General features: G+C 45.1%; 5 protein-coding genes across 5 annotated transcripts; all 5 read right to left on the bottom strand.

Annotated features, from left to right (window-relative positions):
• Positions 1-1,199: 1,199 nt before the first annotated feature.
• On the bottom strand, positions 1,200-2,783 carry PUMCH_003921 (uncharacterized protein; the record flags this gene model as incomplete). Its single annotated transcript, XM_063022874.1, has 1 exon — positions 1,200-2,783. One exon carries the CDS (start codon positions 2,781-2,783, stop codon positions 1,200-1,202), a length of 1,584 nt encoding a protein of 527 aa, XP_062878944.1.
• A 742-nt stretch (positions 2,784-3,525) lies between these two features.
• On the bottom strand, positions 3,526-6,246 carry PUMCH_003920 (uncharacterized protein; the record flags this gene model as incomplete). The annotated part of the gene is made up of 1 exon (XM_063022873.1): positions 3,526-6,246. One exon carries the CDS (start codon positions 6,244-6,246, stop codon positions 3,526-3,528), a length of 2,721 nt encoding a protein of 906 aa, XP_062878943.1.
• A 179-nt stretch (positions 6,247-6,425) lies between these two features.
• Positions 6,426-7,412, bottom strand: PUMCH_003919 (uncharacterized protein; the record flags this gene model as incomplete). The annotated part of the gene is made up of 1 exon (XM_063022872.1): positions 6,426-7,412. One exon carries the CDS (start codon positions 7,410-7,412, stop codon positions 6,426-6,428), a length of 987 nt encoding a protein of 328 aa, XP_062878942.1.
• A 338-nt stretch (positions 7,413-7,750) lies between these two features.
• On the bottom strand, positions 7,751-10,288 carry PUMCH_003918 (uncharacterized protein; the record flags this gene model as incomplete). The annotated part of the gene is made up of 1 exon (XM_063022871.1): positions 7,751-10,288. The coding sequence occupies one exon, from the start codon at positions 10,286-10,288 to the stop codon at positions 7,751-7,753; it is 2,538 nt and encodes an 845-aa protein (XP_062878941.1).
• A 329-nt stretch (positions 10,289-10,617) lies between these two features.
• PUMCH_003917 (uncharacterized protein) lies at positions 10,618-11,637 on the bottom strand (the record flags this gene model as incomplete). The annotated part of the gene is made up of 1 exon (XM_063022870.1): positions 10,618-11,637. One exon carries the CDS (start codon positions 11,635-11,637, stop codon positions 10,618-10,620), a length of 1,020 nt encoding a protein of 339 aa, XP_062878940.1.
• Between the last annotated feature and the right edge of the window lie 654 nt (positions 11,638-12,291).

Here is a 12,291-nt window from a genome sequence, read left to right as displayed (position 1 = left end):
AAACTAAATGTAACACTTTCAAAAAGAATGGTAAATCCTGCAGATAAATCCGATCCTGGGGTACTTTTCGGAAACTGCAACATGTCACATGGAATCCCAATTTCTAGGCTGTAGGCGTGAAATCCGATTGGAAAATTGTAGAGTTGTAGTAAAGAATTAAGCCAAATCGGGCAATTTGGCAAATTGTTGTTTCAGGAATCCATCATTGAGAAAGCGGAGAAAACTCCATTAAAAGGATTCTGGATTCTCGAATAGGAAACACGCTTGTCCGTAATTAACTGGTGTGAAATTCCAGTCTCAAAAGCAGATTTCTGAGATATAATCAAAACGTGTACGAGAGTTCTGAAGTACACTACATTGCCTTAAAACCAATGACGTTCAGCACAAAGGTATTCTCGTCCAAAGAAGAGGCTGCAGAATTTTTGGCCGGCTATATTGTTATCAAGATCAACGCCTTTGGGCCATCACCAGAAAAGCCATTTGTATTGGGTCTACCCACTGGTTCGTCTCCAGAAGGAGTCTACAAGGAACTTGTCAGGGCTTACAAAGAGGGAAGCGTGTCCTTTGAAAACGTGGTGACATTTAACATGGACGAATATGTGGGTCTTGCGCCGTCTCACCCCCAGTCGTACAATTATTACATGTATGACAAGCTCTTCAACCACACCGACTTCCAACGGAAGAACATCCACATTCTTTGCGGTATTGCGCCTGATGCGGATGCCGAGTGCGCACGATACGAGAGGGCCATTAAGAAGTACGGGCCAATCCATCTATTCTTGGGCGGATTGGGACCCACTGGACACTTAGCCTTCAACGAGGCAGGTCTGGCGCGAGACTCGCGAACAAGACCAATTGCATTGGCCGAGAGTACCATTGAAGCTAATTCTCGGTTTTTTGAGAACGACCGCACATTGGTACCTACAAAGGCCCTCACTGTGGGTGTATCCACTATCATAGACAACTCCGCGGAGGTTGCGCTCGTCGTGTTTGGCTCTAGCAAACGCAAAATTATGAATAAGCTCCTTGAGAGCGCTCTGGGAGATTCGAATTTACCTGCTTCTTTTTTGAAAGAGCATTCGAATGTGATGCTTGTGTGCGACCAAGAGGCACTGCCCGAAAGCAAGTTATAGTCTTAATTCGCAATGAAATATATATTGGAAAGTTGTGTTCATGCAATTGGTTTATTCTGTGTAATGCTATTCATGACTAGGGAGGCTGCATGCAGCTGCGATGGCCCCGCCAACAAGCGAGCTATCATTTACATGCCTCAATTTGATGCTAATGCCTAATTCAGTGAGAGTCGGGCTCAGATTCACAAATTTCGTCAATGTTTCTCGGAAGTGATCCAAATGCTCGATCACTGAGCCAATGTACCCAATAGTTATCTCCAGACCTCTGAAAGGTCCATTGCATCGAGTAATGAGCCTGATTGATGCAATGACAGCAACTGCTACAACTGCAGCTGACCGCTGAATAATTGCCTGGACTACCGATCTTAACTTAGTGACATCAGACTCAAGAACCAGCCCTGAAGCCCAATCGAAGTACTGCTCTACGAGGTCTGTTGTACCCTGAACGTCCATCAAATGAGAAAGAAACTCTCCAGTGATGCTCTCATAAGGTATGGAGGTGGCGCTGTGGTTCTTTTGGTTGGGAAAAATCTCTCCAGCTTTAATTAAGTCAACTACCACTAACCGTACGAGCTCCACAATGTATCTACCGGAGCAAAGAAGCTCGCATGGCTGGAAAATGGCATTTGTGGCGGGATCTGTACTTAAATGCGGCTTGAACTTCGGGGTGGCGCCGAAGTGAGAATCTATGTAGTAGTCGTACTTGCTCGAGAACAGGTCAACAAGTCCAACCCCAAAAAAAGACATCTCAGTATTGAAAAGAATATCGGGCTCGTTATCAAGTCTCTTGATGTCATGAAAATTAGAAGCTGAAGTCAACTGATAACACATGTTGAATCCTGTGCCCAATACCAATGCCAACTCTGTAGTGCTATCAAGATACTTCCCGGCAGCGTAAACAGCAAATGAATCATTGACGACTGCTCCAATTTCTAGTTTGATCCCGTGAAGCCTGGTCATGGTGCTTTCTATGATTTCTTTGATATTTGCGCCTCGAAACTCAGGCGTAAGATCGTACCCTTTCCCCATCAGCAGGATCCGGGCACTATTGTATGAACAGGTCTCCAATGGGAAGGACCAGGTCACGCCCACAACAATTGTTTTATCAAGAGCAATGACACTCTGGTCTTGAAGCGTCTCAAAGATCTTGGAGACTATGAGCTCGAAGAACAGGGCGTCCACGACCTTACAAGCGTTGGATATATTCCATTTTTTGGAGACCACAATCTCTATACGGTCCCGACGGGCCACTGAAGAGTCCGAACCTCGTGCAATCAAACGCGGCGCTAATTCCAGAGGATTGTCATTCTCAAAACTATCTACAAGGCCAGAGTGCGGATGGATTGAAATGACTGCCACACGAAGCGTCAGTCCACCCAAATCTATGACCAAAAAATCGCCCGTCTCGAGACCAGTGGGCTTCACACTGTGGTGAGGTAGCATACAGAGCTTCAGTCCCTCTTCCAAGGCCTCCATAAAGTCCGCCTCCATCGCAGAGGATTGAGAGTTGATGACATCGGTTTTGACACCGCGGGAAAGTTCTAGAAGGCCATTTCGGAGTACTTTCCCAGTTTCAAAGTTTAATGCAGAAGACAAGAAGCTCAGCGACAAGTTTGGCTCACTGGGGAAATGCGAATTGCTTGAATCCATATAACCCACAATTTCAAAGCTTCTCTATATAAAAAAAAATCGTTTTTGTTGTGAATCGCAGCCAAAACTGACGTTTGTGTATTTGGATAGAACTTCGATGGCAATTTTTGAGGGAACAAAGAACTTGAATCAAAAATTTCTGGCTACCAGCCTAAATATTGGCCGCCCGGGATGCTTTTACAAGAAAAATCGGCTCTGTTTATATCCGCTGTGGCGGAGTTTAGGCGACAAACGATGTCGGAAATATGAATCCACCACTAAATCCTCGGAAATTGCGTCTTTCCGGCCGAAATTCCGCAGGAGATCGTGGCTCTATCAATGAATGCAGTGGGCGAAATTGCAACCGAAATTCCGTCGATTTGGTGCTGTTTGGGAGGGGTGTAGATACAGTTATGCCAGATCCTATGTAGCATTTTTGGGATGTGGATAAGGATACAGTCGGCGATGTGCAGTACCCGCATGGCTACAATTGACAGCAAGGCAAGCTACAGGAATGAAGGCGATTTGGCATTGAATTCAAGCAAATGGCTGCAATTTTCTTTTATTCTTGTGGGCCGTAGTGCGGTGGGGACGTTCAGAAAATTCCGGATGTTTTGGTATCAATTTTGCTGCTGAAACATGGCACGGGTCTGGCTCACGGTCTCAGATAATGAGTGCATGATCGATGGGAAGTAGCTCGTAAATTTATACTCTTTTTCAGCCGCATCCGGCTCATTTTGCAGCTCCATTCTTTCTCGAATAATTAATCCTCCTTTCTCGTTCCGTCTTCACTCAAATCATCGAGTTCGATGGCCTCTTTGCTGGCCATCTTCTTCAAGTTGTGGCCATGTGTCTGGTGGTCATCGATCACAAACTCCCGGAGCTTTTGTTTGGCCATGTTGACAGACTCATCCACCATTCTTTTACCCACAATCAAGGCAGGTCCAAGAAGATTGGTCTGGTACATGAGATACGCGCCGGCTCCAAACACAAGAAGCAACGAGAAGAAGAATGGATTGCGGATGACAGCCATGAACTCATTCCAACCAAGCACCAAGATCACCAAGTAGATGTAGTAGGGGATCTGTGTGCGGCTCTGTACAATGGCGCCCTTTCGGGCTACAAAGATGGCGTCAGTCTCTCTCTTAAACTTGCGCAACACTTCTTGTTGATCGTCTTCCGAGACGACTTCAATGAAGTTTCTTTCGTTCTCTTCATCTTCGCTGTCGCTTTCGTCTTCCTGGGCTCCAGCTCCAGCTTTGAGTGCGGAAGCAACGCTCTCAAACTTTCTTCTCAAAAACGAACTGTTAAGATTCACCGTGGGCTGAAATTTGTTACCATCGGAAAGAATAGCTGTAGATAAATTGGGGAGCACCAGCGCCGCGGCGTTTTTGGCGGCTACGAACGAAGACTCAAGTTCAGTTGTGTTCAGGTACACTCTTGGGTTCCCATTTGCATCGTATCCGAATTTCTCATCGAAGCGATCCTTCAATACATTGAACAAATTCTCTTTGGATGTAAACTTGGCAATGGCAGCCAGAAGCGTCTCCCAGGACTTGTACTCGATTGTTTGGCTAGCGATTTCTGTGACAGGAGACTCGCTACCAATTCCAAAATCGTATTTACCGTCTGAATTTCGGACTTTGCTCAAGAGAGTCTTTTGCAGATTCTCATAGCGTTCCTTGATATTGTCCCAGGTTTCTTCAGAGGCTTTGCTGATTTCAGATTGAACAGCGCTGTTCAATGACGTCTGGAGCTTTCTGAGGTACTTATTCACCAAAGCATTGACCTCTGCAATTTTCTGTTCGCCCTCAATCTTCTGAAGCTCTGCTTGTAGGCGTTCGGTATAAGAATCTGTTGGGATTTGTCCCTCGACTGAAAGAAGTTCCAAGTCACGTTTGTAGTCGGCAACAAAGGATTTTTTTGCAGCTTCAATGGCGTCGACTAAAGTAATCGATTTAGTGCGCTTAGTTAAGGCGGCCTCGAATTCTGACACTGTGGAGGCCGTGAGCAGCTCCGCATAAAGCAGGACTATGTTCTGGAGCTTTGCGAGAACCTTTTCGGACAAAAGCTCGCGTCTATGAGTGTAGACATCCTGGTTGTATTTCGAAGCGCCAATGTCGTAGTCCGAAAGAGCCCCCAAGTGTGCAGCAACCAATGCCTGGCCGATATGCACATAGTTCAAGGGAACCTGAGATTCTGAGGCCTTTTGCGCTTCAGAGTACAAAATGGCGTATGTCTGCTCAAACTCCGTGAAACTAGCCGAAGCAAGCTCCTCACACTTGATGCGTGCTACCATGATCTGTTGTGTTGGCAAATCAAGATCCTTGTTGCTATCGATTTGTTCCCAGCAGCTCTCAGCATACATGGTCCACCCCTCGATTGGAATGTTGTGGCAATAGTTGGGCTTGAACAAATAGTCCAGGTTTTTGGTGTCGACAAAGCGGTCCCCTAATAGCTTCACATCCGATACGAAAGCATCATTCTGGAAGATTTTATGGCTTAAGGTGTGGAAAGCCAAGTCAAAGAAATCTTCAAAGCGTAATTGTGCCAATTCGGCGGGCTTGTTGAGACTATCCCAGATCTTAAGCAAATCTCTAGTTAAAGTAGCCGAAAGTGATTCCTTGCTGGTGACACCAGTATGATCTCTGATGACGAACAAAAGCAACACCTTATGGTCACTTGCGGAATCAAGCTTAATGCGGCCGAAAAGCGACAAGTTTACCTCGAATACTGTCTTGATTAAACCCATGTTAGCACCTTGGTACCAGCCCACCTGAGTCTCCCACAAGTTGACAATAAGGACTTCACTGGTGGCCAACGCAAAGAGAGCAGCCTTTCTTTCGAAATCTTGATCCTCTCCACGCTCAGTTCCGTCTGTACCTTCAACATCCATAACTACGATCTTATCATCTGTAGGGCCCGCCTTCCGCTCGTCAGTGCAGCTGACGCCAGGACTCACGGCCAACCAGATTCCCTTGGTGGTTTGCTGTCTACTAGCCTCATCCATAACACCAAAATTGGTGTTGAACAAGTGGTTTAAGAGAGTGGACTTTCCAGTCGATTGAGACCCGAAAACAGCCACGATCCGGTGCTCGCCAGTGGCAGACACACCTGTGCCTCCAATATACTCCAAGACACTTTCATTGAATTGTTTGTGTTCGTCTATGAGCTGAATAGCGGTCAGATTCTCGATTGGAACATACGATGACGTCAGCGAGGCCTCTGATTGGTCAGCAACGGGCTCTGCTGGCTCATTAGAAGATGTACTGGCTTTCCCATGTTCTGAGGAGTCCATTGGATCCAATTTCGGTGTAATTTCTGCTGGATCGGTTGTTTTTGATGGATCCATTTCGGTAGTAGTAGCGCAATATGAGTGTGAGAAAGTATGGGGTAAATGGTAGCTGGTGAGAATGTGATCGGGGGATTTTAAGGACTGAAAAGTTCTGATTTTTTTTATGAATAACGTATTTGGTGAAATCATTGTTTATTGAGCTCTTTTTCTATTTTTTTTCCTGACTGAAATCGAATGGATTGAGAGTATTATTCTTTCAAAATAGAAACTAGAGGAACAGTATCAAAACTGGTGAATCATCTGGAACTGATGATCCTACACAGTAAATAGGAAAAGTATCCAACTTGATGTAATTTTTGATATGCCTTTTATCGCCGAGTCCTTCCATAACTTCCGTAATATCTCAGCCCCCAAGATACATGACCGAAGCAACCAGGGGGTAGCTCTCCAAATAAAACAGTAGACCAGTTTGAGAGAGCACATTCAATAAGTTTTGTCACTTTGTGGTATGTACTCATATCTCTCCTAATATAACTACTCAAAAGAAACAGAGCGCGGCCATCAGTACCAGTCCTCCAAAAGCAAAAAATCAAGAATATCCAGATAAGAAGGGATATTTTTAGTGGCTCGTAAGTGTCTTGCGGGGCTTCGGGATCAAACACATAAAGAGCGACCAGGATCACGAATATTGGCCATAGGATAAGCAAAGCGCGAAGATAGTACCTGGTTTCTTCCCTCACAGGATGCCCATAATCATTTCTGATATAGAAAACAGTCCACACACCTTGATATTCATTTTGATAGAGGGACCTAAGTCGGCTGAGCCAGTGGTCAACAAAGCTTTGTAACTCGTCATGAAACATTTTGTAAGTTTCGGTCAACGAATTTGGGCTCAAGGGAGCGCCATCTGCCTTAGAGGTAGAGATAATGGCGGTGAGGTCGTCACGAAGCTGATCAAGAATCTTTACCCAATATATGGGCGCAGGCGTTGTTCTCTCGCCATCCATCATGATATCCATTCTTCGCACTTGTGCTTTCTCCCAATTCTCAAAATCCCTAGTTTTTGGGTTTATCTTTTTCATGAGTTCCTCAGTAGCCCAAGTATAGACAAACTTCATAACCAGGTTTTCGGCCGTTGATTCGCACTCTGAATCAAAAGACTTCCGCATTTTGTCAATCTCATCTTCAACAAAAGTGTGAATTTCTTCAAAAGGGACCTCGCTGAAACGCTTCTGTAGAGGCTCAGAGACTTCATTGGTTATGGCTAGCTCTCGGCATTCTCTTTCGGCCAAACATCCAATGCAGATGCTTGAACAGTCAGTTTGCTTAGAATCTAATTTTGTACGGTAATACATACTGCGAAATTTTTGTTTCGCAGGATCAAAAATAGCTCTCTCGATAGTGTTTTTTCAAAGCCTAATATAGAGACAAGGGCATAACATATTCCTAGGATTGCTCGCTTTGAGAATCACTAACTTCAGGTCAAATCACTCAATTTCGTTGCTAGTACTAGAAGGATGGGCAAATTTTATTTTATTTGAATTTAATTGCGTCTAGTTCTCCGCTTGAAGTGGTTAGTTTATTTACATCAGAATAGTCAATTTGAAGACGATGAATACGACAATTCGTTCTCTCGGAAAACAGTTTCTATATCACTTATATTACAATATTTATAGATATTCAAGGATTCAACTCAAAAGATCAGAAATTCACTCTTGATGGCTTTGAGTCTGGTCTGGGTGGCTCGGTTCATTCCCTCATAAGTCATGTCAAAACTGCCTCTGCCCTGAGTGATCGATCTTAATCTCAGAAGGTATCCAACCATTTCGCGTAATGGAGCTTGCGCGCTGATCAACTTCTTGCTCTTAAAAGTGTACTCAGAGCGCTTCATGGTATAGTCGGTAGGCACATAGATCTTTTCAGCTTCAGCGTGAGCCCAGTGCTGTCCCTCCATTTTGGCCGAATCCTCGTCGTTAATGGAGAGGATTGTGGCCTGACATCGGTTGTTTAAATCTTGCACAACGTCTCCCAACATGTCGGACTCTACAGATACTTTCACGTTCATGATCGGCTCAAGAATGCCAAAATTTGTCTCTGCGGCAGAGTGTAAGTCTTGTATAGCCTTCACAACAGCTCTTCTCGCTGCATCGATCAACACAGATGCTTGCTCGTCGTTGGCTTGAACTGGAAAGTTCCACTTGGTGACTCTTACAACACATGAGTGCAATGGAAGACCAAACAATGGCCCTCCGAGCTGCAATCCAATATGGCATCCTTGCACAACTGCATCTTCCAAATCCTCCATTGACGCCTCAGTTTTCCACCTTCTGTCTTCAACAGCCTGAGTCATATCCGCTTCAGCTGCCTCAGGGGCCAAAATCACAATATTGTTCTCCAGATCCAAGAGGATAGCACCATTTTCGTCGGCGAAATCGGACTGGTTCGATGCACCCTCGAAGGAGTCGATGGTCACTTCCACAAACGATCGTTCATCATTTGATCCAAACATTCTGACTGGGTTTCCGTCTGGACGTACAACAGATTCTTTGTACGAAACAGCCACATCTGTCAAGCGAACTTTTGCCTTCATGTCGTTCACCAATCTGTCCCGCATGATTTCCAAGTGTAACTCTCCCATTCCGCTCAAAATAGTTTGACCCATTTCTTCGTCGACATGCACCTTCAACGAGGGATCTTCACGGAGCAAGACGCTGATACATTCGTTCATGTGTCTCGCATCGCCTAGGGTGAGAGGCTCAATGCTGGAGTTGAACAAAGAAGGAGGGATCTCGATAGGGTGCAACTTCAAATTAGCTTCGAGTTCACTAAATGTTTTGGAGCCAGTGGCGCCTCGAGAGATCAATGTATCACCAGTGATAATTTCGTCATGTGTACCGGCAACAACACCAATGTTTCCAGCCAGAATAGCCAGGACATCTTCTGGAGTGTCACCGTGCATGAGCATGAGCTTCTTCAAATGAAGCTTATTACCTGTTCGGCTGTTGACGACTGTTGAGTTCGAGGCAAGTTTTCCACTGTAAACACGGAAGAAGGTCATCGGACCTCTAATTGGATGAGTAATCACCTTGAATGCGAGGGCGACCGTCAAATTTGGGTTCTTGTTGATGATAAGGCCCTGTTTTGGGTGCATTTGGGCCGGAACCTCAAGCTCTTTGGCAACGTTATCCTTCTTCTTCTTACCTACTTTCTTTACGGACAGCGACGACATTTCTGGCACCGCCGTCTGCAATGGGGAGGGGAGAAAACTCACAACAGCATCCATCAAGGGCTGAACACCAATATTTCTAAAACTGGAGCCGCAAAGAATAGGAGTGAGCTCGTTGGCGATAGTAGCCTTACGGATAGCGGAAATGAGGGTCGATGCAGTGACTTTCATGTAATCTTCTTCATGTTCAAAGAACTCTTCAATAACCTGATCGTCGAGCTCGCCAAGTGTTTCCACCATGGACTCTCTGCTTTTGACTAAAGATGTATACACCTCTTCTAAAGACTCGTCGCTCCCATCTAAGTCAACTACCAGGATCAGCTTTCCATCCTCATCGTTTGGATCCCATCTTAGCAACTTCTTATGGAGCACGTCAACGACACCCGCAAAGCGAGGGTCTTCGATTCCCTGATCCTCCCAATATGGAATAGTTACAAGGACTGCGCGTGTATGAAGCTTCTGGATGATCTCTTTGACCGTTCGACTAAAACCAGCACCAGAACGGTCCATTTTATTTACGTATGCAATTCTCGGGATGCCCAAAGCGGCCGCTTGACGCCATACTTTCTCTGTTTGAGCTTCTACACCAGCAACGGCATCCAAAATGGTCACAGCACCATCCAAGACACGTAGCGACCGAGTGACTTCGAATGTAAAATCGGCATGTCCGGGAGTATCGATAATATTGACTTTATGGCCGTTCCATGGGATCGAAATGGCTGCCAGTTGAATGGTGATTCCTCGCTCTCTCTCCAGCGGGAGGTAGTCCGTGATGGTATCACCATTGTCGACGTTTCCTATTCTCAGCGTCTTCCCACTATAGAAGAGCATTCGCTCTGTCGTTGTCGTTTTACCGGCGTCGATGTGGGCGATGATGCCTATATTTCTCGTTTTCTCTGCCGGAACAGCATTGAGTTTTGGCTCAAAGAGCACGGGCGAGGTGGAAAATAGCCTTAGAGTGCGTGATAGTAGCGGCACCGTTCTATTCTTGGGAATGGCGAACATACTTCTCGTTTGGTGTAGTTCAGTAGGTGAAATTTATTGGCCTGTCTGCAGGTCTGTATGGGGTAACAGATATTTGCAGCCAACACCAATTGGGACAGAATGGTAAAAACGGGATTCGTATCGCAGTTGGTTCGATGTGATTTCAGCTATTCATTTTTCGCATTGGTTGGATTTTGCGCTTTTTCAATGTGACACGATGGGATAGAGCGTTTTGGAGCGAACCCGCCAAAAGATAAGAGGAAGTTATCATTTCTCATATTTTGTGGCATCAGTTTCAGCCAGATGAGTTTTTCTTCCTTGATTTCTAAGTCTCTTACTTCAGTTTCTCCTCAATCAAGCATGTCCTTCTTCTTGTTCTTCTCCTTTATAGAATAGATAGCATATTGGATAGACCCAAGCACCAAAAGAATTGAGCCAGTAATACTCTGCCAGTTGAACGTATTTCCAAATACAATCGAGCTGATGACCAAATTTGCAAACTTACGAAGAGACAAGATGACAGTGATGGTCAACGCCGATGCAAAGCTCGTCAAGCGATTGACGCCTCGAACACATATCATCTGAGTTACAGCATTGACCAAAAGAAGAAGCGATTGCTGCAGGATCTGCCAGCTGAGGCCTGGAACAATAGTATATGTTGGCAGCGAGGACCAGATGGCCACACAGCCATCTCGGATGGTCCGCGAATAGATGAGGAATAGCGGAAGGCCGTAGAAATGGAGGTAAAAGAGCGACTCCTTCCAATGGCGGCCGTGTCTGCGAAACATGTTCTCGGTGTAGAGCCCCATAAACGCCAGGATAATGGATGACACAAACAACATAAACACACCCCAGAAGTACAAGTGCGCACCCACAATTCCCTTGCCGGTCTCTGCATCCTTCGTAGCCGGACCAGCATGTTTCTGAGCCACTACCATTAAGATTCCTGTAGTCATAACTATACACGATACTACCTGGCCCTTGGAGTACAGCTTTCCGCCAAACAAGTACCCAACCGCAAGCAGCACCACGGTGCCACTTGACCGAAACATTGTATGTACGGGCACACTCAAGTCGTATTTCCAAGCCGCGTTGTTCAACACCGACACTGCAAAGTACATAAGAACGACCACCGCGAGCTTTCTACGCGGAAGTCGCGGTTCTTGGAGAAACCCACGACGCCACAGACCCTCCGAATAATCCAAAAGCGGAACTACACTTATTGCTGACGTGAGTAGATACTGACAAGCTGTCACTACAGGACCATAATCGACGCCTGTGTCCGAGGGAGCGGCCAAAAGCGATTCCAACAGAAACACATTGAGACAGCAGCCACTGAAGATCTGTCCAGGCACTAGAACCCACTCCATAATGTGTTGTGGGGAGAGAAAAGAGAGTTGTTTCAGGAAAGAATGTGTCAAGTCTTGTATATACCGATAAGGATTGATCTGAACGATGGAGGAAGATATTTTTCGAGAAATTTGAGAATTTGATTGGTACTGGGTATTTGGGTTTTCTTTAACTTTTGCTTTTTTTTTCGGGATGTCGTTGGTGTTTGGAGTTGGTTCTTCTTGACTTTTCTGTAGTTACTACATGCTTCTTCTGCTTTTTAGTAGGACTGTTAGGAACGATCAGAGAAGTGATGTAAATTGAAAAAACAGTATGTTTCTTTTATTTTACTAAGTTTGTAGAAGGCTCCTTTGGCTTGTATCCAATTCCACCATATAGTTTAGTTTTGGTTGTGAGGCAGCAGACTCCAAAAGTCTTTGCAACCAAAAAATTCCAGTCTGCATTCTCAGATCTCTTTTTTGGCTCTATTGCATGGTGTTTATCAATCAATTGAAGCTAAATTGAGTGATTCTCGAGCAGGGAAACACTGTACTAGAATTAGAATGCAATATGTTATCTGTTTTTCTTCATGATCAGACGAGTGTGCATCAAACCTACTGCAAAGTTCCTTAAGTAATCTTGAACTGCTGTCCAATATTCATTCCTGTTGAATTCTATGTAAGCTATCTCGGTTA

The sequence above is a fragment of the Australozyma saopauloensis genome, chromosome 5 (genome assembly GCF_035610405.1).
Source record: "Australozyma saopauloensis chromosome 5, complete sequence".
NCBI lineage: Eukaryota > Fungi > Ascomycota > Pichiomycetes > Serinales > Metschnikowiaceae > Australozyma > Australozyma saopauloensis.
The sequence above is the reverse complement of the archived record's forward strand: the minus strand, read 5'-3'. Positions and strand labels throughout refer to the sequence as shown.